Below are 24746 nucleotides of genomic sequence, written 5' to 3' on the forward strand. Positions count from 1 at the left end.
CTATGGACAGAGGAACCTGGTGGGCTATAGTCCACGGGGTCGCAAAGAGTCAGACACGACGGAGCATCTTCACTTTCTTTTTTTCTTTCTTATTAGTTATCTATTGCTACAAAACAAGTGAACCCAAAATCTAGTGACTTAAAACAAGAACATTTATTATTGCTCACAGCTTCTGGGGAGTAGGAATTCGGGAGCAGCTAGACTGGGGACATCCACACAAAGCCGTTCTTTCTGTTGTGGTAAAGCTGCGGGCCTGGTCTGCAGTCATCTGAAGTCTGGGTGGGGGGGTGGGGGGAGGGCAGGCAGGGATCAGCTTGTAGAGGTCGCCAGCTCTTGGGACTCTAGAGCAATTGGCAGGAGGCCTCTGTTCTCCACTTGGACCTCTTCCCGGGGGAGCTTGAAGGCTCTCGTGAGATGGCTGCTGGTGTCCCCTAAACTCATCCCTGCTTGCCACTGAAGCCAGGGATCCTAGAAAGCAAAGCAGAGGGAGTGATAGCTTCTATAGCCTAGCCATCAAAGTCACACTATTACTACTGCCATATCTCATGGCCACAGAGGTCTAGTCAGCTGGAAACATGGGGAAAAGTGGACAAGGAAGGATCATTTGGGGACCCAGTTCAGACGCTGCCTTCCACATCCCCCTGCTTCCCTAACAGACCCCTCGTCTGTTCAAGTAGCAGGTGGCCATCCCTTAACATCAGGGAAAATCCTGTTTGCACAGCATCCTGTGGGATAAATCGTCTTCCTTCTAGACCAGCCTTTGTTGTCATTTGTTGGCTTAGCTTACCCTGTTATTCACAGTTTACCTGACTCAGAAAGCAGTTTGGAGACAGGGAAGGCTCATGTTTAAACATTCTCTTTTTCTCCCTCTGAATTTCCTATGGCTTCTGAGCTAAGCAACAATCATTGAATTTTATGCTTTTGTCAAAATAAGCTGTCAGAAATGGGTCCAGATCTATTAGAAGGCAACATCATTCTTGCTGCCCCAGCATTCACCTTATGATGCCAGGACCAGAGGGGGCCCAGCAAACAGACATAAATCCAAAGATCTATAATTCTGTATCCCCCGAAGAAGTGGCCATAAAGTCCATCACTCCAGATATATGGAAAGGAGAAGACAAAGGGCAACCCGGATGAGTTTCAGAGGGACTGTAAAATAGAAAAACAGATCACGCTAACTGGGTCGGTCTCATTATAAGCAAGGCAGGCAGGGACACGATTCACGCCTGGATGCTGACTGGCCAGCAGGCATGAGCATCCGCCTCCCTCCCACCCTACCCTAAACCCCTCCTGCACACCTCTACCCCCAGAACCATCACCTGTGTTCATCATCTCCTGTCAGGGATGCTGATGGCTCTTGGGGAAATGGTGCCCCACTTAGAGTCTGAGCAAGAGAACACAGCCTGGAAGGTTGTGGGTGTTTAAGAACAGACTGTGCAGCTGACAAATGTTCTGAATCCAGTTGCCCAGGATCTGCCAGGACCTGAGTTTCATTCCCTGCAAAAAACGCCCATGTTGCATCTGCAGCCAGGGGGCAGGCTTGCCTTCTCAGCCCCCCTCCCAGGATCCTCGCTTTATCTCACATTCTTCCCATCTGTGAAACTGATCACTTGTTAACAAGGTCTGTGATTTTTATTTGAAGCAGACTGAATTAAGACCACTTGCTATTTTTAAAGAGAGAGGGGTTGATAATATGGATGGTCAAGAATTCTTCAAAACGCCTGGAGAAAATAATTTTGAATATGGAAATGTATCCTGCCTGGTCAAAGGTTCCCAAGATGCTGCAATAGTAAGACTGGGAATTGGTGAAGGCTGCTTCAGGTGTCGCCCTGAGTAGTGATGTTCCAGTTACTGTGACTGCATAACAAATTACCCCCAAATGTAGTGGCATAAGAGCTCCATTTATTATGCTTGTAGATTCTATGAGTGAGGAGCCTGCATGGGCACAGAAAGGATGGCTTTTCTCTGTTCCTCAGTAACTAGCACCTCAGGTGAACAACTCCAAGGCTGGGGGTTAGAATCATTTGAAGGTTCGTCCACTCACATGACATACCTGATGCTGGTAGCTTATGATATTGGATTCGTGATCTCGGAAGAAGATTTAGCTTCAGGACCAGGCACCAGTCTTGCTCACTCAAGAGCTTTTATGTAGCAGAGTTATATTAAAGTAAGAGAAAGGACAGAGAAAGCTTCTGACATAGACATCAGAAGGGGGTCGGAGAGTGCCCCCCTCGCTAGTGTTAGCAAGGGAGTTATATACTTTAATTAGTTATTACAATAAGTCAAAAGGATGTCTCAAGGTTGTCTGACCTTGACCAGTCTGACTAGACTCACTCCCATAATTTATATTTCAAAATAACAGGATTAGCCAGAAGGTTTTTCAGGAAGGAGAAACTGTCCTCAAGCAGCATACATTATTTTTATTTAATCCCTAGTATGCCGAGTACATCATGAGAAACGCTGGACTGGAAGAAACACAAGCTGGAATCAAGATTTCTGGGAGAAATATCAATAACCTCAGATATGCAGATGACAGCACCCTTATGGCAGAAAGTGAAGAGGAACTCAAAAGCCTCTTGATGAAGTGAAAGTGGAGAGTGAAAAAGTTGGCTTAAAGCTCAACATTCAGAAAATGAAGATCATGGCATCTCGTCCCATCACTTCATGGGAAATAGATGGGGAAACAGTGGAAACAGTGTCAGACTTTATTTTTCTGGGCTCCAAAATCACTACAGATAGTGACTGCAGCCATGAAATTAAAAGACGCTTACCCCTTGGAAGGAAAGTGATGACCAACCTAGATAGCATATTCAAAAGCAGAGACATTACTTTGCCAACAAAGGTTTGTCTAGTCAAGGCTATGGTTTTTCCTGTGGTCATGTATGGATGTGAGAGTTGGACTGTGAAGAAGGCTGAGCACTGAAGAATTGATGCTTTTGAACTGTGGTGTTGGAGAAGACTCTGGAGAGTCCTTTGGACTGCAAGGAGATCCAACCAGTCCATTCTAAAGGAGATCAGCCCTGGGATTTCTTTGGAACGAATGATGCTAAAGCTGAAACTCCAGTACTGTGGCCACCTCATGCAAAGAGTTGACTCATTGGAAAAGACTCTGATGCTGGGAGGGATTGGGGGCAGGAGGAGAAGGGGACGACAGAGGATGAGATGGCTGGATGGCATCACTGACTTGATGGACATGAGTCTGAGTGAACTCCCGGAGTTGGTGATGGACAGAGAGGCCTGGCGTGCTGCGATTCATGGGGTCGCAAAGAGTCGGACATGACTGAGCGACTGATATGATCTGACAGAGTTTAAACTGAGTTAGACCTTTCCTGGTGGCTCAGATGGTAAAGTGTCTGCCTACAATGCGGGAGATCCAGGTTCAATCCCTGGGTCAGGAAGATCTCATGCAGAAGGAAATGGCAATCCACTCCAGTATTCTTGCCTGGAAAATCTCATGGATGGAAGAACCTGGTAGGCTATAGTCCATGGGATCACAAAGAGTTGGACGTGACTGAGTGACTTTCTTTCACTTTCTTTCTTTCACAGAGTTTAAATTGAGTTATGTAATCATCCGTTCCAGGCTTAAAGAAAAAAAAAAACAAAACACATTTTATGTTAATAAGACCAAGGAATGTAGAGAAAAAAAAAAATTGTCCTTTCCTCCTCCTTGAGAATTCCACACCCCTATCTCCTCCTCGAGAACCCCAACCCCTCTCTCCTTGGGGACTCCTGGGCTTCTTATCAACCTGCCTAGGAAGCAATGATTATGTCACAATAGCCCCAGCTGGGGCCGTTGGCCAGTGGTGGCCCCTCCACGTGGCCTGGGCTTTCTCACAACATAGTGGTTGTATTCCAAAGGCAGCATCCCATGGACCACGTGGTCTTTATTGACCAAGCTTCAGAGGCTAAGCAGCATCACTTCCTCCTCATTGCACTAACTGAGTCAGTTACAAAGGCCTGCCACGTTCAAGGAAATCATAGACCCCACCCCTTAAAGGGGGAAGGTCAGCATCTCCTTGTAAGCCCAGCACGTGGACAGGCCACGCATTTGTGTGGCCATGTATTAGAGTTCTTCAGAGAAACAGAACCAATAGGAGGTATGTATGTGGGAAAAGAGATTTATTTTAAGACACTCCTCACGCCATTATGCGGGTTGGCAAGGTCAGAATCTACAGGGTGGGCTTTCAGACAGGAGAGTCAGGAGTTGCCAGTAATGCAGTTGAAGTCCAAAGGCTGTCTGCCAGCAGAGTTTCCTCTTGTTTGAGGGAGGTCTGCCTTTTGTTCTATTGAGGCCTTCAACTGCTTGGATGAGTCTCAACTTTATCCAGATGTATTGACACATAGAATTAACCATCACAATTCCATCCTTTGTCAATCTGGCACCCACCCATGTGCGTGCTAAGTCTCTTCAGTTGTGTCCAACTCACCCACAGGCATCTCCCTAAATCACACTTAATCACAAAATAAAGACGACAACAAGGTCACACATCTATGTCACATGATACAACTGTCCTGTGTACAGCTGAAATACTTTCCTCAGGGGATGGTGCAAGGGCCTTGCATGAAGTTTACTCTTCTGGATATCTTGTTACTTGAATACCATGATGTAAAGTTATCAATACTTAAATACTATGACATAAAATAAAAACATCTTACATGATAAAGGGATAAGAAAGGGGATGAAATATAGCGATTTGCTTTGTGTGTGTGTGTGTGTGTGTGTAAATATATACATATATATGTATCTTTATGAACCACATATTCATAACAGAATAGGAAAGGAATACTCATGACAATTGTAGTCCACATTTCTGAAAGTGGACACATAACCAAGCAGGACCTGTGAGACCTTCCCTGGAACAAGCTCTTTCCCCAAATTCTGTCTGGTAGCTCCTCTCTGAAATAGCCAGATAATAGTATCTCATGCATGTTTCCTGGGGTTTCCCTGGTGGCTCAGCTGGTAAAGAATCTGCCTGCAGTGCATCATCTTTGACATCATCAATCCTTAGGTGCCAGTAGGTCTGGGGGCAGCATGATCATGACCATCAACTTATTACTTTCTTCCATTTGGTGGGAGCTTTTAGCAGCTGAAAAACTCAGGAAAGTGAAAGAGTCACTCAGTTCTGTCCCAGCTCTTTGAAACCCCATGAACCACAGCCCACCAGGCTCCTCTGTCCATGGGATTCTCCAGGCAAGCATACTGGAGTGGGTTGCCATCTCCTCCTCCAGGGAATCTTCCTGACCTAGGGATCAAACCCAGGTCTCCTGCACTGGGAGGGGGATTCTTTACCACTGGGCCAGCTGGGAAGCCCACCCTCACCTGGAGGGCTTGTTAAAATGCAGACATGGGGCGATCCTCCCCACAGTTTCTGATTACTTAGGTCTGGGGTTAAACCTATCTGTTGCATTTCTGATAAGTTCCCAGGCAGATGCTGCTGCTGCTGACTGGGGACCATGGTATAAGAACCACTGCTGTGGATAAAACAGAGTGATGTGACCAGATTTTTGTGTATCTCTTTCAGTGATTTTGTGAAGTCTAGGTTTGTGTAGGCTCCATTAACAGGCTTTCAGTCATATACATAAAATGTAACTGAAAGTTGAATGAGGACAAAGAAAGTATGTCTGACTAGAAATGACAGGTAAGAGAAGTGTCTTTAAACTCTCCAAGCTTGATGGGGCACTGGATTTGACTGGGGTTTGGGAGGAGGGGAGAGTGGAAGAGGAGTAAATGAGAGAGAGAATTTCTGTGCTTTTTTTTTTTTTTTTAATTTCTGTTTTCCCTGATAGAGAGGAGAAGGGGGCTCTTTTGCAAATGTTTGTCCTGCTGTTGGGGAAATAGAAGGAGGCAGGGAACTTCTCTTGTATTTCCTTCTTCTCAGTTGCTTTTAGCTCAAAATAATCCTTATGCCAAAGTGGCATATTTTGGGGTGGTATATTCTGGTCTCTTGTAAATGCTTGGACAGCTTAGAAGAGGGTGGAATTAGAATCCAGTTTGCAGTAGGTTAAGGGCTAAATGCGGAGAAGGCAATGGCACCCCACTCCTGTACTCTTGCCTGGAAAATCCCATGGAAGAAGGAGCTTGGTAGGCTGCAGTCCATGGGGTCGCTAAGAGTCAGACATGACTGAGAGACTTCACTTTCACTCTTCACTTTCATGCATTGGAGAAGGAAATGGCAACCCACTCCAGTGTTCTTGCCTTGAGAATCCCAGGGATGGGGGAGCCTGGCGGGCTGCTGTCTCTGGGGTTGCACAGATTCGGACACGACTGAAGCGACTTAGCAGCAGCAGCAAGGGCTAAATGGGAAGTGAGAGTTTGCTGTGGGCATAGTGAGAGGCTGCAATGAAGTGAAGTTGAGCAAAAATTAGGTGTGGATGTGGCGTGAAAGAATGACTTAATGTTTTAACCCTAATCATAAAAGAAACCTAAGAACGGTTATAGGCTAAAGAGAAGTAGCCATTAATGAAGGTGTTAGGTAGTTAGAATAGGGAAAAGGAGTCCAAAATGCCAGTGGCTAAAAGACAAGGTAGGGAAAAGCCCGCGAAAATGAAACAGAAGAAGGTTGGAGGACTGGAATGAAGACCTCTGGTAGAACAAACAGCATTCCTGGCTAAGCCCAATTTACATAGGGCAGGCCCAGGGGGAGGAAAAGACATATAAAAGAAGGAGCCAAAGCACTTACTCTCTCTCTCCCGCATGCTGGGGCACTCTTCTCTTCGCATCTTTGGGTCGACATGCCCTCATGCCTCGAAGATGGATTTTCCTGCTATTATCTAAATAAAATAGAGCTGTAACACGGAGCCATAACATTGATTTGTCTAAGAGCTATAACACGGTCTGTTCGAGACCTGAGAGCTGTGACGTGCCAAGGGCTTTAATGTCCATCACTCCAAATCTTTGCTGTGACGAGACAAAACCGAGGAGCATACACTCGCCTGACAAAGGGAACGAGGAAAGATGAGGATACCCTCAAATTAAGCCCAGGTTCAGAGAACAAGGGCTTCCCTGAGGATAAAGCGTCTGCCGGCAATGCAGGAGACCTGGGTTCGATCCGTGGGTTGTGAAGATCCCCTGGAGAAGGAAATGGCAATCCACTCTGGTATTCTTGCCTGGAGAATCCCATGGACAGAGAAGCCTGGCAGGCTACAGTACATGGGGTCACAAAGAGTCGGACAGGACTGAGCTACTTCACTTTCACTTTCAGAGAACAAAGAAGGAATTACATTGGATAAAGAGATTTGATCAGGAGAAAGACAAACTTCATCTCTTTGCCATGGAGATTTTCCCCACACACCTTGCAGTCTGCTGTGACAGTGGTGTCCAGATGTAGCCCTTGATCAATTTCACGCTCTGACATCCAGTCCTAGACTGACAGAGACTCGACCTCAGATGAGAGTTCAGGGTGAACAAGCCATTGGCCCAGGCTGACTCAACTTCTTATCTTCAGTAAAGGTTGAAGTTTCCTGGTTTTAAAATACAGCATAAATGTGCTGCTGGAAAGTTTCCTCTAAAAGCATGGTGATTTGGGCATAGCTTGTGTGCTCTTTTGACTGAAAAAAATGCACAAGCTAATATTTGAGAATTATGTTTTATTTGGCGGACTAGCTGGAGACTTAAGCCTGGGAGATAGCCTCTCACGTAGCTCTGAGGGACTGCTCTGAAGCATAAAGAAGCCAGGATATACAGGAGTTTTTGCAACAAAATCCTAGAGGTTGGAACACCAAAAGATTAAGGTTAACTAAAGAAAAAGCAAACATTCTCAAGTTAGAGCTTTCTACATATGAGAAAATATTGGAGTCTAGGCTCATTGAAACCACTCCTTTGATATGCACCTTAACTATTTAGGGCCAGTATCCTGTTACTTTTCATCCTGAATCCCCTAAGGGTGCACATTCTGGGACACCTACAGTAGCTGATGACTCAATGGCCACAACATCCTTTGTATACTGATATGGCATCTGACATACTTTGTTCATATTCTCCAAGCCAGGCTTCAACAGTAAGTGAACCATGAACTTCCAGATGTTCAAGCTGGATTTGGAAAAGGCAGAGGAATCAGAGATCAAATCGCCAACATCTACTGGCTCATCGAAAAAGCAAGAGTTCCAAAAAAAATCTACTTCTGCTTTATTGACTATGCCAAAGCCTTTGACTGTGTGGACCACAACAAACTGTGGAAAATTCTTCAAGAGATGGGAATACCAGACCACCTGATCTGCCTCCTGAGAAATCTGTATGCAGGTTAGGAAAAAATAGTTAGAACTAGACATGGAACAACAGACTGGTTCCAAATAGGGAAAGGAGTATGTCAAGGCTGTATATTGTCATCCTGCTTGTTTAGCTTATATGCAGAGTACATCATGAGAAACACTGGGCTGGATGAACACAAACTGGAATCAAGATAGCTGGGAGAAATATCAATAATGTCAGATACGCAGATGACACAACCCTTATGGCAGAAAGTGAAGAAGAACTAAAGAGCCTCTTGATGAAAGTGAAAGAGGAGAGTGAAAAAGTTGGCTTAAAGCTCAACATTCAGGAAACTAAGATCATGGCATCTGGTCCCATCACTTCATAGCAAATAGATGGAGAAACAGTGACAGACTTTGGTTTTTTGGGGCTCCCAAATCACTGCAGATGGTGACTGCAGCCATGAAATTAAAAGACGCTTGCTCCTTGGAAGAAAAGTTATGACCAACCTAGACAGCATATTAAAAAGCAGAGATATGACTTTGCCAACAAAGGTCTGTCTAATCAAGGCTATGGTTTTTCCAGTAGTCATGTATGGATGTGAGAGTTGGACTATAAACAAAGCTGAGCACCAAAGAATTGATGCTTTTGAACTGTGGTGTTGGAGAAGACTCTTGAGAGTCCCTTGGACTGCAAGGAGATCCAACCAGTCCATCCTAAAGGAAATCAGTCCTGAGCATTCATTGGAAGGACTGATGGTGAAGCTAAAACTCCAATACTTTTGCCACCTCATGCGAAGAACTGACTCACTGGAAAAGACCCTGATGGGAAAGATTGAAGGCAGGAGGAGAAGGGGATGACAGAGGATGAGATGGTTGGATGGCATCACTGACTCGATGGACATGAGTTTGAGTAAACTCTGGGAGTTGGGGATGGACAGGGAGGCCTGGCGTGCTGCAGTCCATGGGGTGGCAAAGAGTTGGACATGACTGAGCAACTGAACCGAACTGATTCTTTGTTCATAACTGTTTCAGCAGCTTGGCATTTTTTTTTAAGCCATAACTGTGATATTGACATCCAAAGGAAATCAATGTCAAGAGAGGATGATTCAGGTTTTGAACACAATTTTCCAGATTTGTGCTCTCAGAGGGCCTTCTGGAGGCTGGGCTGCTTCCAGAGGGGGATGTGGAAAGCTTCTATGTTCCTATGTGATTCCCCTCTCTCATTTCTTGTGTTCTCTGGGGCTTCTCCACTGGACCTCTATCTCTAGCAGGGTCGCTTGGCCTTCATAGCAGCTCAGAAATTCAACAGGGATGAGAGGGAAGCTGCTTGTCCTCATATACAAAGGGAACCACTCACGGGCTTAGCACAGATTGAGAAGGAGGGGGCTTGCTCTATCAAAGCACGTGATTAATTCCTCATCAGCTTCATTGAGTCCTTGTTCTCTAGGTTACTGTTTCCACTGTAGATTTTCATCACAGGCAACTCAGGGACAGACTGAAGGACTTGACCATAATTTCATTACGACTGTAGTAAGGAAAACAATCATAGCTCACAAGTGATCTGTTCATTGAGAGAAATTTTCCCTGAGTCTATATTATTTTGTTGGAGGAAAAGAAATGATTTCTTAAAGTTACAATCTCTCTTTTAAGCAAAAAGGGTTAATCTGTAACAGTTTCAACCTAACCATGAATAATTCATGCAGTCAATAAAAATGTATTCAGAGCTTTCCTTCAAGCTGGGTTCACAGAGATTAAAAAGCCATTGTCCCTGTCCACAAAGAAATACAGCATTTTGGTTTTGTAGTTGCCTTTTGAATTTTTGAATTATTGGTGTTATTTGAGATTCCCTAGGCGTCCACAGTCTGTGGGCATGAATGGTAGTCATCGTTGGAACACGGAATGCTGTAATTTCCCTGGTTTTGTTCCCAGCTGGTGACATGGGACCCTCCGTCATTTGTAAGCTCCTTACCATACCACTTCCGGGGAGCCCCAGAGGCATCTTCTACATGTTGGCACATGAGTCCTTTACTTTTGGATTCTGCCAGTCACCTCCCCTTGGGGCCATTGTTGATCTGCTGTCTGTGGTCTATGCGCCTGTGAGCTGCACAGGCTGAGTTGTTTTTGGCAAAGCTGGGGAGAATGTCTTCCCCTTTGTGTTTCCCTCTATGGGGTTCAGAGTCTCTCATTTCAGGCAGATTTTTTCAGAGAAGACATCCTGAAAGAATCCCACAAACACCAAGAGCCCTTGCTAAAATATAAAAGCAAATACATAAGGTTTAAAATGGATGGATGAGTTTGTCAGAAAGTACAGGAAAGCCAGAGTCCTGGCAATAGGCAGGAGAATCCACGGAAGAAGCAAGCAGTAAAGTCACCAGCTGCTTTAGGGGTGGAGCTCTGATTTTGAGGCTGACACAGAGATGGTTGGGATGGAGTGGTGGGGCTGGGGTCAAAGCCTTGGGCCTGTGAAAGGAGGGGAGTTGGATCACTGATTCCCTTGCATAAAGGTGGGATCCACGAAGAGCTACACAATTAGAAATACATCTCATAAAACAGAAAAGTGAAAGTTGCTCAGTCATGTCCATCTCTTTGCGACCCCATGGACTATACAGTCCATTGAATTCTCCAGGCCAGATAACTGGAGTGGGTAGCCTTTCCCTTCTCCAGGGAATCTTCCCAACCTGGGGACTGAACCCAGGTCTCCCACATTGCAGATGGATTCTTTACCAACTGAGTCACAAGGGAAGAGGCAGATAGCAAATAAACTTGCTTGCCCAACCTGGAATATGAGTAGACATGAAGGTGTCTTTTGAGAAATTGTGACTACAGCCTGACCTTCTTGTAAATTTGGGTCACATTAGTTGTAACATCTGAAACAGAGATTCTTAAACTGAACCCAAGTCTCACAGGTGCCTTGTAAAAGTGAGGGCAAGACTTCCCAGAAGGAAGGCACCCTGTAACCCAGGCCTCAAAAAATGCTCACAGGTTATATTCCAAAGCACATGAGTGAACAATCACACTCACATACATACACACAGTACATAAAGAAACAAGCCACCATAAGCAAGACTCAGCAGGAAGAAAACATCTTTAAAGACTTCAGGTATTAGAAATACCAGGTATCAGGTAGAGAATTTGAATTATGCTTGATGTATTTCTAAAAGTAGGAATTGAAATATAAATAAGAAATAACCAGCTAACAAAATGACCACCATACTTGGACTCTCCCTCCTATATCCCTTGACTGTGCCATCAAAAATTGTAGATTTATATTTTTCCCCAAAATTTTATTATGAAAGTTTTCACATATAGTCAAGTTGAAAGAATTTTACAGTGAGCACTCATGTAACCACCACCAAGATCCTATCATCAGTATTTCCTTGCTTGTTTTATGACATATCTTTCCATTTATTCATCTAGTGTATCCATTAATTCATCTTACTTTCTGAGGCTTCCAAGCATATTACAGATCATTTACCTTTGTTTTTAAGCAAATAAAACAAAAGAGCTAGTCTTAGTAATATGTCAATGGTTGATTAATTTACCAATGTATCTTTTTAATCAAATTTTTGCTCATCTCTTGCTGACTGCTCATTTTTGCATTTCTCACTGCGTGTGCCTCTGGTAAGGCTTATTCCCCAGCTTGTTCCCTATGATTTGTGAGTGAGGAAAACTGGGGGAAAGGGCCTGTGTGAATTGTGCAGTGAATTAGAGTAAATGAGCTTTAAGTGAGGGGCTGGCGATTTCTTCTTAGCTAATACCATACTTGAACTTTATGACGTCTATTTGCCTGCCAAGAGCCATTATGGCAATCTTAGAATATTTATAGAAGGATTGACTGAGATTCTTCAGGCTTTCTGGAGGAAATAGAATGTCTTGGTTTGCTCTGCATAGTATTTTATCATTATGATTATAATTTACTCTTCATAAAAAGCTACCATTGAATACATAAAGAGTTTACTGTTCAATCAAGTACGGATGTATGACATCTATAAGAGGTGGCATTTAAATGTCCAAATTCAATTTTACTGTGCAATTTCAAAGTTAAATGGAATCAGTTTCATCTGGTGAACTAACCTCTGAGGTCTCTAATAGGCAGAAGTGTAAAGGGTTAAATGAAGATCATTAATGACTTCTGGCTTCATAGGCTTTTTAGCTGATGGGAGTTAACCTGCTGAGCTCCTACAAAATGAACCTATCACTTAATAATAGCTCTACCTGGAAGAATTAAGAGGAGAAAAATGATTCCTTCGTGTGAGATGTTGCTAAGTAATTTTTGTCTGATTCTAAGACAGAAATGTCTCTGGCCATCACGAAAGAAGAGGAGAATATTTTAGTTCAGTTGAGGTGCAGTCAATACACTGTGAGGATGGGACGAAGTGGGGAAAATTTTGTCATTTTTTTCCCTTCTCATCAGAACCTTATAAAAACATCAGTTATTTCTTTTTAAAATGGATATATCACAATACCTTCTCCATTCATAATTTGAATATTAGACAAAAACTGTGTTTCAGTTCTGGCTCCATTACTATCTGTGTGTAACCTTGTTTTGGTGACAATGATTCAGAGCCTGAGTTTCTTCATTCATAGGGATAGTAACTCCTTCCTTGCAGTGCTGTAAAGAGGAACAGTGATAAGGTTTAACAAAGTACCTGTCTCAAGGCTTGGAGCAGAGTAAAAACACACAATATATCCACCATTATTATTATTATGCCATTTTGGAACTGGTCTCGATTTTTTTCATTGTTATCTTAAGTAGTTCACAGAATTATCATTTGTGTTGGTTATTTGGAAAACATGATTTTTCCTTTTAGAATAACTTTTTTATGGGCTAAAACATCTTTAAACCAGCTGGAAATTTTGGCTAAATTAAGTTGTTAGATGGCCATGGTAATACATGGCAACCAAACTCTTATGTATGATGTAATTAACACCTTGCCTTGTGGCTCAGATGGTAAAGAATCTGTGTGCAATGTGGGAGACCTGGGTTCGATCCCTGGATTGGGAAGATCCCCTGGAGGAGGGCATGGCAACCCACTCCAGTGTTCTTGCCTGGAGAATGCCATGGACAGAGGAGCCTGGAGGACTATACAGCCCATGGGTTGCAGAGTCCGATATGAATGAACGACTAACACTTCACTTTAAAAAACACACACACACACACACACACACACACACAAGACATTTTAACACGTCACCCCTGATAGAACAGGCTGATAATACTCCTGTCTCACTTGTTGGTACTTCTGGTCATCCAGGACAGTTCATATCCACTTTCCACCACCTAAATGCTTCCTGTGATGTTCTGTGGTGTGAAGAAAGGAATGCATAACCAAGACCTAAACAACTGTGTTTGAATTTTGGCTCTGTTGTGACCTTGAAGTTCTCTGAGTTTTCATCTCAGATGAAATGGGATCTGATTATCTCCCCAGAATTTCCGTTTATCCACATCAGCAGTGGCTGTGAGGATGAAAGGGCTCTGTAAGCCATGAATTCAGATAGTGTATTCATTGATAACACTATCAATGTATTACTAATTAATAACTCAACTTGGAAGCAACGTTGCAGAGATCTATACATTACAGATTCTAAATTAAGGAAATCTGCAAAATCCACTGCTAGAAATATCAAGAGAGGAGTCGTTTCAAGGCATTTGGAATTCAACTCAAATTAGCGTAAGGGGACTCCACTAGCTTAACTGGGGAGATGGAAGCACACAGATGTCACTTATTTCAGCTATGTTAATATTAAGTGAGGGGCTTCCCAGGTGGCTCAGCGATAAAGAACTCACCTGCCAATGCAGAAGATGCAGGAGACCTGGGTTCAACCCCTGGGTTGGGAGGATCCCCTGGAGAAGGAAATGGCAACCCTCTCCAGTATTCTTGTCTGTGATAGAGCATGCATGCAATATCAAGTGAAGTCTTCCTCTCTCCTCTGTTTTGCCTCAACATGTTGGTTTCATTCTCTTATGAACCTTGCAGATGGGCTTCTCCAGTCCCCATTGTGAATACGATGGCTGCCCAGTCTGTTCTTTGAACTTTGTGATCCAAAAAGGAAAGGTGATTTTTTCCTCCACTTAAATCTCTTAAAAAAAAAAAAATGGAAGGGAAGAATTCTCTGCCCAATGCTTGCAGTCAGGGGATTGGGGCTCTTTTGAGTGAGCAGACTTGAATTAAAGAGGCAGAGTTTGGGGACTGACAGCCCCATGAGAATTATCTGGCTGAGTGAAGAATAGGCAATGAAGCCATTCTACTGGCCAGACACAATGACAGCTGTCACCAAGAACACAAGGGAGGGAGGGAGAAGAGAGTCACAACCAAGTCTCGCTGTCCTTATGAACTGCCCAAGGTCTCTTCATTTAATCAGTCACCCTCCTGTTTAAGATCAGTCTGACCATCTACTGTTTGTTCCATCATCTCGGTTTGTTCAGCATAGTCCTGTTTCCTACCTGTTTTCACAGCACAGTTGTTAAAATCATTCCTTTTCATTGTTTAAAGTATCTCAGTTTGGAAACTAATTGGTTGTTGTGTGTGCTAAGTTGCTTCAGTCCTGTCTGACTCTGAGTAGCCCACCAGGCTTCTCTGTCCAGGGGATTCTCCAGGCAAGAATACTGGAGTGGGTTGCCATGCCCTCCTCCAGGGGATCTTCCCGACCCAGGGACTGAACCCTTGTCTCTTATGTCTCTTGTGTTGGCAGGTGGGTTCTTTACCACTAGTGCCACCTGAGAAGCCCCAAATAGTTGCTGTAAATAAGACCAATCAGTCATTTGGCTTCAGCCACCCAACCCATCTTAAATCATCTTACTCCTTTGACTCAGCTGAACTTTGATTTGGGATTTGACTTCTCTGCCTTTTCTTTCCAACGTCAGGACCTGATGGTCTCTGTCTGGAGCTCTTCTCAGGACCTACATGTTTTTACCACCTTCTTCCTTTCTCTGGTCACCTCACATTCTTCCCTGCCCTGGAATATTCTGGATTTTAAATTGTGGTGACAAAGACTTTATAACTTTCTGCTCCCAGCACCTCTATTAGTAGAATTTTCCTTCCCAGCATTGCTCCAAGTTAAATGTCTAGTCACTTTCCAAATAATCCTGTTTCTGCTTGTGCTTTTGTTTCTTCAAAATATAAGACCCCCAGAGGTCAGCCAGCTATGGCTCTGTTTCCTGTTCTGGTGTACAAACTATGATAAATGGGTGACCGTGAGGATGGATAAAGCAACAAACACAGTGTGATGATGGTAAAAGAAAATAAATTCTTGGCGATGTATATGTGGCTCTCTCCTTTGATTATCACCTAAGAAGGAGCATCCTTTGCCAGCTTGGTTACCTCTGGGCTGTGGTTGTACTGATCATGTGAAGGTAGTGAAGAACATGAATGAAGTAGAATGCAATCTCATTTTCCACCCGATAAAGGATGAGATAGGGAGGAGTAAGGAGCCAAGGAGACGCAGGGGTGTGGAAGTGGAAGAGGGTGGTACCAGGTCCCAGATGTTCTGGGTCCACCCCCTCACACCGTGTTCCCTCCATGTGGATTGTGTTTCCACCCCTTCACCTTTGGCAGAATGCGAGGTGAGAAGTGCTTGCTGAGGCTCTGCAATTCGCCAGCCTGAGTGAGATGAGGAGAGATGGCTGGTATTTACAGATGACAATCTGATAAAAGACACGGCTGCTGAGAAGAGAAGTACCATGGGAGGAGAGGATTTTGGGGGGGAGTTTCTCATTTCTTCAACAAATAATATGTATTTGTCCTCTGCTCTGTGCCAGGCACTGTTATCCACTCTGGGGATTTGGCAAGGATGTGTGTGTGTGTGTGTGCGTGTGTGTGTGTGTGTATATATGTGTGTATATATATATATATAATGTATATATGTATGTATGTATGTATAGCATCTGGGAGATAAAAGGATGGTCTCTGTCCTTGGTTCCTGCCTCAGAGCTTCTAAACCCCTTGTAATTTCTTAAGTAATAAGGATATTAGAAGCATCTCTTGTTCTAATACTGTCTTTGACTACAACCCTCACGCAGGACTCCTAAAACCTGTATAATTTCTTAACTGAGAAGTACAAGGAGCATCGTTTGTTCTAATGAGTTGACTCTGAGTGGGCTCCTGGATGGCAGCTGGTCACCAGAAAGATCAAGTCATGATTCAGTTCAGTTTGGTTCAGTCACTCAGTCACTTTGTAACCCCATGTACTGCAATATGCCAAGCCTCCCTGTCCATGACAAACTCCTGGAGCTTACTCAAACTCATGTCCATTGAGTTGGTGATGCCATCCAACCATCTCATCCTCTGTCATCTCCTTCTCCTCCTGCCCTCAATCTTTCCCAGTGAGTCAGTTCTTCGCATCAGGTGGCCAAAGTATTGGAACCTCAGCTTCAGTATCAGTCCTTCCAATGAATATTCAGGACCGATTTCCTTTAGGATGGACTGGTTGGCTCTCCTTGCTGTCCAAGGAACTATCAAGAGTCTTCTCCAGCAGTACAGTTCAAAAGCATCAATTCTTCAGCACTCAGCTTTCTTTATAGTCCAACTCTCGCATCCATACATGACAACTGGAAAAACCATAGCTTTGACTAGCCTGACCTTTGTTGTCAAAGTAATGTCTCTGCTTTTTAATATGCTGTCTAGGTTGGTCATAACTTTTCTTCCAAGGAGCAAGTGTCTTTTAATTTCTTGGCTGCAGTCACCATCTGTAGTGATTTGGAGCTCAAGAAAATAGTCCCACTGTTTCCCATTTATTTGCCATGAAGTGATGGGACCAGATGCCATGATCTTAGTTTTCTGAATGTTGAGTTTTAAGCCAATGTTTTCACTCCCTTCTTTCACTTTCAGCAAGAGACTCTTTAGTTCTTCTTTGCTTTCTGCCATAAATGTGGTATCATCTTCCTATCTAAGGTTATTGATATTTCTCCTTGCAATCTTGATTCCAGCTTGTGCTTCATCCAGCCCAGCATTTCTCATGATGTACTCTGAATATAAGTTAAATAGGCAGGGTGACACTATGCAGCCTTGACATACATACCCCTTTCCTGATTTTGAACCAGTTCAGTTCTAACTGTTGCTTCTTGACCTGCATACAGATTCCTCAGGAGGCGGGTCAGGTGGTCTGGTATTCTCATCTCTTGAAGAAAAAGCAAGAGAGTTCCAGAAAAACGTTTACTTCTACTTTATTGACTATGCCAAAGCCTTTGACTGTGTGGAGCACAACCGTGGAAAGTTCTACAAGAAATTCGTCAAGTCATGATTAGAACCTTTAAATTTTAGTTGTCTGCTCCTTGCCATCTTTCAGAGAGAGGAGAGGGGCTGGAAATGGAATTAATCATTGATCACACATATGCGAGGAAGTTTCCATAAAAAATCCCAACAGTAGGGGCTTCTGAGAGCACCAGACTGGTAAAGTCATCCACACTGGGAGAGTGACGCACCCCAGCTCCACGGGGACAGAAGCTCTGATGTTAAGGACCCTCCCAGACCTCACCCTATGTATCTCTTCATCAGGCTGTTCACCTGTATCTTTTGTCATAACCTTGAACAGAAAATGTAAGTAACTTTCCCCAAGTTTTGTGAGCCTCCACACCTTTGGTGATGGGAAGTGTCAGAAACAAAGAGCTTTGTGTAAGAAGTGAAGGAAGATGCCTGTGATAAGAAACACATCGTAGCAAAGAACTGAGTTTTCCCTTACACAGGGGAAAGCTGACTTTCTTCCATTTTAGCGTCTACAGGTATACAGTAGAGCGCTGTGTTCTGGCAGAGTCTACATTTTAGTGAAAGGGGGCAGAGAATAAACAAATGTAATAAAATATAAATTATATAGCATTTTGGGTAATGACAAGTGTTATAGAAAAATGTGTAGAGTGGGTAAGGGAGATGTGGAGTGCTGGAGTTCAGGAAAGGTAGTTACAAATTTAAAATGAGCAGTTCGGGTAGGCTTCAGAGAGAAAACGTTTTGAGCAGAAACTTGGGGATGAGGGAGAGAGAGTCAAATATCTTTTAGAAAGACTTCTAGGAAAAGGGAACATCCCTTGCCAAGCCTTTAAAGACGATGTGCATCTGGCGGACTCAGAAGGTGGTGGGGGAGCAGGAGATGAGATGAGAGAGGAAGCGAGACCAGGCAGGTGATACAGGACTTACTTTGAGGTCATCTAACTTTGGGAGAAAAGGAGCCCTAGACTTCCCAGCTGGGCTTTTAATTGCATCTCTGCCTAATGCATCTTGATGCATATTAGGCAATATAATTCCTATAACAAATCTTCAGTATTTATGTTTGTTTTGAATGTGATACAGTACAAATTCCCTGGTATAGGGAGAGAGCAATTGGCCAGGTGGCAGTCATCAGACTCTCTTGCCCCACTCCACTCATTTCCTACAGCTGGGATTACTTGTGATACCGCACACGCGCATCCTGGTGGTCCTATATAAGAACCACCTGAAAAAGTTCTTGTAGGAGAGAGTCAAGTAGAGTCGAGTCGTATTGAGTTGCCCAGTCGTTGTTGCTGCCGTTGTCAGCCCTTAGAGAGTAAAGCTTGTCTGCCTTGCTGTTGTGAATAAAGAATGTCTGCAGTCCCTATTCGGAGAAGGCAATGGCACCCCACTCCAGTACTCTTGCCTGGAAAATCCCATGGATGGAGGGGCCTGGAAGGCTGCAGTCCATGGGGTCGCTGAGGGTCAGACATGACTGAGCGACCACATTTTCCCTTTTCACTTTCATACATTGGAGAAGGAAATGGCAACCCACTCCAGTGTTCTTGCGTGGAGAATCCCAGGGACGGGGGAACCTGGTGGGCTGCCGTCTATGGGGTCGCACAGAGTTGGACACGACTGAAGTGACTTAGCAGCGGCAGCAGCAGTCCCTATTGTTGTAGCCACGAGTTCCAGAAAACAAACTCATTCAGAGAACAATGCAGATAGTGGAGTGCAGTTTATTACACCAGCGGGCCCAAGGCAGAGTCTCCTCTTAGCCAAGGACCCCGACCAGTTTTTGTGAAAACCTTATATACCCTACTTGTAGGTGCCCAAACCCACCTCCCCAAATTTCCTGAAACTAGTCTGAACAAAGGAAAAAGAAAGATACAATCAAAGTTAACCCATGATTCATTTGCCTTAAGCCTAGGTAGTTAACAGTGGACAATGATCAATAGGCCTGAGGTCATACCGCAATAAGCATAATAGAATGTATGATTCTATTTGGTTACACAGATAATTAGGGTATTCTTTTAGGTAACAGAGAGTCTAAGTACGAGCCCTGGGGCTCTTCCTTCCAGGGACCTGGCTTTCCAGTTGGTATGTCGTTTCCATAGATACTGGGCATATAGCTTGAAGTCCAAAGTCCAGCCCAAGATGGAGTCTTGCTTTCAAGATGGACCCTGTTCTATTTCTTCCTTCACTAAGGCTCTTTGCATCTTCTTCCAGTTTCCCTGCTCATGCTCTGCACACTCTGGGCTCAGCGAACAGTGAGATACAGTGAGACACCTGGACACTGTATATTTACACAGGTTGTAGGTCTCTGCTTACAGTGCAGGACTTTTCTCAGAGAGGTACTTGTTGAATGAAGGAATGAATAAATGAATGAACAAATAACCTAGACCTGCAAGTGGGTCCTCAACCTATTATTTCAACTTTTTTGCCCCTACATCCTTTCTTGACTTGGTTTCTACTCAGCTGCTTGCTCTTCCAACTAGATATTTCTGCCTCTGTCCTTACCCCATTTCCCCCTACTTGAAATGCTCTCCCCAAACCCTCTGCTCTTGATTCCAGTTTTATCTGTTAAAGACACCATTTCCTCCAGAAAGCCCCTCTAGACCCTCTGTTTTTTTCTGAACTCTGATAGCATCATTCACTGATACCTTTCTTTCTTAAAATTTTTAAAATTTTTGGCCACACTGTGCAGCTTGCAGGAACCTAGTTCCACGACCAGGGATTGAACCCTGGGAACCCACAGCAGTGAAAGCCTGAGTCTTAACCACTGGATCACCAAGGAATTCCGGTGACACCTCTCATTCGTTTAATCTGTTGCATAGGATAGCTTTCTAGTGTTTACTAAAAAAAAAAAACAGTTTGCCCTCTTTGTATCAGTTAGGCAACAAATACATAAATGGCAGAACGCAGGGTGTTAGTCCTCGAAGGTCTTTGTTGGTCTTCATAGACCGTTTCAACTTCAGCTTTTTCCACGTTAGAGGTTGGGGCATAGACTTGGATTCCTGTGATGATGAATGGCTTGCCTTGGGAAGGATCTCAGGGAGATAGTTCTCACCTTTTCGTTTTATAGAAGCTGACGGGGTAAGAGAGGTTGGGATGTGGCTGATCTGATGCAATTAATAAACAGGGAGCGTACCAAGACCAGAATGTAAATTGTACCGCAAGACAAGCGAGAGGTTGTCCCACCTACTGAAAGGAGGGTTTCAACTCAGCATTTCCTTTTCACCTCGGGTTAACTCCACCCCTTTCCCCGGGAATCAGAGGCGGCGTGGCCGCGGAAGCTTGTCCGCCGCAGCTTGCCGTAGTAGCCCTGCCCCAGCACTTGGTGGGGCCAAATATGGCGTCCTCCGAGCCATTGCCGACCGTGAATCCAGGCGCTGCGGAGGGCGAGGAGGAGACGATACTCTATGACTTGTTGGTCAACACCGAGTGGCCCCCGGAGACGGAAGTACAGGTGAACCAGGCCCCTCCGGGGCTGCGGCCAGCTTGGTGCCGGCGCTGCCCCGGCAGAGACACGTAGCCGGAGCCACGTAGGGTGATGGAGCCGGGCTCCACCGCTTGTGCGGTCGTCCTGGCAACGGCACCGCGAGCTAACGGGGGTCCGGGTCCCCCAGGTGGGGTTTTCTGGCATGCCTCCTGGACTCCTAATTCGGTGCTCGGGGTGGGGTGGGGGGCGAAACCTCGGGCCCTGAGGCACGTACTTTACCACCCCGGTCTGTTTCATCGTCCCTACTTGGAGGGCTTAAGGCACAGCGCTGGACTCGGGGGTCCTTCCCTCACCTAGACCCTCGGTGGTCCCTTCCCCTGGCCGGCCCCGGCAGGGTTGCTCCTCACCTGCTGTGGGAGTGTTTTCCAGGACCCTGCAGTCATCTCAGCATCTGCTGGGCTGTCGTGGAGCGCGGCATTTTAAACCTTTGTTCCTAATTGGGCCCGAGTTGTGTCAGTTCTTGTGTTATTTCAGTAATTAATGAGTGTATGTGTGTGTCTGTCCGTGTCCCAGATACTGTCAGGCGCTGCGCTTCCGAAGTGACTAAGTTTGGTGGTACTTGCGGTCTTAGAGGGAAGACAGTGTAGTAAACTTTTTCATCACTTGCTGTAATATGCACTTTAATGGCGATGTGAGCAAAATGCCCTGAGGAGTGAAGATTTATGAGGACCCGGGGTTGGGTTTTGTGTTAGAAGAGGGGTCGTAGGTGTTGGTAATCTGGACCTTGGGGTCAGTAGTTTCATAGAAAGGACCTCTCAGGCACAAGGTGGAGATAAGAACCAGAAATCCGCATTTATTAAACGTATTTATTGAGTGCCTAACGTGTGCCGGTTGCTGTTTTAAGATCAGAATATGCAGCAAGATGGGAAAGGAGTTTCGTTAAAGATCATGGGCTGTAGCCCATACGAATTCTTATTTACAATCTCTTTTCTGAGTTTCTTTCTTTTTGGCTGCTGAGTTTCTTTACTGGAGAAAGTACTGCTTCTCCTGTAAAGTTTACAAGCTTTTCTTTAACCTCCTTCCCACTGCAGTTTCTGCCTTTTGGAATATTTTGTAGGCTAGCAGAGATCCTCATGCATAATTTTTAAAAAGTCTTTATATAGTTTCTGTTTGTGTTGAACAATTGATATTTTGTATCTTAATGCAGCTGGAAAGTTGCTGCTGCCACTAATTGAATGAGATACCTTTCCACACCTTAGCACTCACTGGTTAATTACAATAATGTTATAGAAATGCTTAAGATTATAAATTGGTTAAAGAAATATGCACTGCATCAACTTATATTGAAACCTCATAACACTTTTTTTGTTTGGTTCTATTGATTTTAACTGAACTACAAGCCCTTGAAAGGCAGCTACATTTGACTCATTTTTATATTCCTTCCCCAAACCAAATTTTGTCTTCTGCAAAGTAAATGATCGATTCATGTTTGTTGAATGAAATAACATTTTTGTGCTTTTAAGCCACATCTGTCTGCACTCTGTGACCATTAGGACATCTTCCAGGTTATAGTGCCTAGTATTGTTTAACCTATGTTTGGTCTGTATTTAAGGGACTATTTAATATAGCAGTTATATATCAGTGTGGCTGTTTGTAGTATTTTCTCTATGAATATGCAGCTAATATTCAATAAATTTGCTTTGGGGCATGAGTTTATTGATCCATATGATCGCTTTTTCTACAAGCAAAACCCCTTTTAGGCCTCTGTAGCCCACCAAAATAGACTGTGCCAACTGGCAACCAGTGTGGGTCTTAGACCTTGACTTTTTTTGTCTTTGCACTGGTGTTTTGATTTAGAAACATTTTCCAGCCTCAATCCCCTTCCTGTCTTGCAGAATTCATCCTGACAAATGCCTGTATCTCTGCCATGCTCACTTTCCTAGTGCTGCTTCACCTTGTTTTGTTTCTATCTATAAGTAGTTTTAAAGACACTGATAACTTGTGCCCAGTACTGAGTATTAGCAAAGAAATATAACTGACTATATAAGTATCAGTGGAAAATTCTCAATTTTTTTTTTCATTTGTAGCCTAGAGGCAACCGGAAACATGGTGCATCCTTTATTATCACAAAAGCAATTAGGGGTGAGTATAGCTTATTTTGGCTTCCCTTATAGCTTGGTTGGTAAAGAGTCTGCCTGTGGCACAGGAGTCTGTCTGCAGTGCTGGAGAACCAGGTTTGATTCCTGCGTTGGGAAGATCCCCTGGAGAAGGAAATGGCAGCCCACTCCAGTGTTCTTGCCTGGGACATCCCATGGACAGAGGAGCCTGGTGGGTTACATTCTGTGGGATCACAAGAGCTGGACACAACTTAGTGACTAAACCACCACCATAGCTTATTTATTTATGATATAGTTAGCAGATAATTTTTTCCTATTCTGTAACTGTGCTCTTTTAAGAAGTTTCAGTTGCGACCCCATGAAAACGCAGCGTGCCAGGCCTCCCTGTCCATCACCAACTCCTGGAGTTCACTCAGTCTCACGTCCATCGAGTCAGTGATGCCATCCAGCCATCTCATCCTCTGTCATCCCCTTCTTCTCCTGCCCCCAATCCCTCCCAGCATCAGAGTCTTTTCCAATGAGTCAGCTCTTTGCATGAGGTGGCCAAAGTACTGGAGTTTCAGCTTTAGCATCATTCCCTCCAAAGAAATGCCAGAGCTGATCTCCTTCAGAATGGACTGTAGGATCTCCTTGTAGTCGGGATTTGAAAATGTGTCCTTTTGAGTTTTAATGTAAACTCAGTTGCTAAACTAATCACTATTAATTTTCCTGATTAAAATGAGTATTAATAGCATAAATGTTACCTATTTTATAAAAAATGCATGTGTTTTAACTATATGTCTGTGAGCATGTGTGTATATATACATATACACATATATGGATGTATTCATATGTTTATACAGATACATTTTTTTACAGTTTATTTTTAATTAAAGGATTATTGCATTATGGTATTGTGTTAGTGTCTGCCATACGTCAATAGGAATCAGCCATAGTTAGACATATGTCCCCTGCCTCTTGAACTTCCCTCCCACCTGTCACCCCCTTCTACCTCTCTAGGTTGTCACAGAGCACCAGTTTGAGCTCCCTGAGCCATACAGCAAATTCCTCCTGGCTGTTTTGCATATGGCAGTGAATGTGCTTCCATGCTACTCTCTCCATTCACCCTCCTCTCCTTACCCGCTGTGTCCACAGTTCTGTTCTCTGTGTCTTTATTGCTGCCCTGCCATAGGTTCATCAGTACAATATTTCTATATGCATTAATATACCTGTTTGAAAATATAATAATAATTTTATCTTCTGTTACAAGACACACTAGCATATTCAGTTTTCATTATCAAATGTGAAATTTTGAAAATTTAGAAAATATATACAAGTAATGTACTAAGTTTAGGAATATAGAAGACCACAAATTGGAATAAATAATTCCTCATTTTACCACCTGGAGATAATCTCTTATCCTTCAGACCTTTTGCTTTTGTCACATACATAACCATGTACACAGGTTCACACATATGTGTACATTTTAAATGGAATCATAAAACATTGCTTTTCAATAGTGTGTGAAAGATTTTGTTTCCCATGGACTTCTCCATTTTAGGCATTATTATTTTTAAGTCTTTGCTGTAAAGTGTGAAATGGTATCATAATCTTTATCCAAATACTTTGGTTTTCATGGGTGATAACTATGACTTCTATTCTATGGTTTCATTAAAGCCTTTTAGGCGAAATTTTGCATCTCAAACCACTTTTACTTGTTATACAAAGTTTTGAATAATACAGACTTGAGACATATAAACAAATATATGATCTTGTGAAAGTTATTGTGTATATTAGATTATATTTATCCTCGACAAGAGTTGTATTCTCCATGTTTTGTAA

At 43.7% G+C, this 24746-nt stretch overlaps 1 protein-coding gene across 1 annotated transcript in view; it reads left to right on the forward strand.

Moving 5' to 3' along the window:
* Positions 1 to 20696: 20696 nt before the first annotated feature.
* Positions 20697 to 24746, forward strand: part of NBAS (NBAS subunit of NRZ tethering complex) — a gene marked incomplete in the record, with an annotated part of 468052 nt that continues 464002 nt past the window's right edge. The window contains 2 exon segments of the mRNA NM_001192550.1: positions 20697 to 20835; positions 22896 to 22950. Coding sequence (NP_001179479.1) covers positions 20719 to 20835; positions 22896 to 22950 — 172 coding nt within the window.

The sequence above is a fragment of the Bos taurus genome, chromosome 11 (genome assembly GCF_002263795.3).
Source record: "Bos taurus isolate L1 Dominette 01449 registration number 42190680 breed Hereford chromosome 11, ARS-UCD2.0, whole genome shotgun sequence".
NCBI classification, from domain to species: Eukaryota; Metazoa; Chordata; class Mammalia; order Artiodactyla; family Bovidae; genus Bos; species Bos taurus.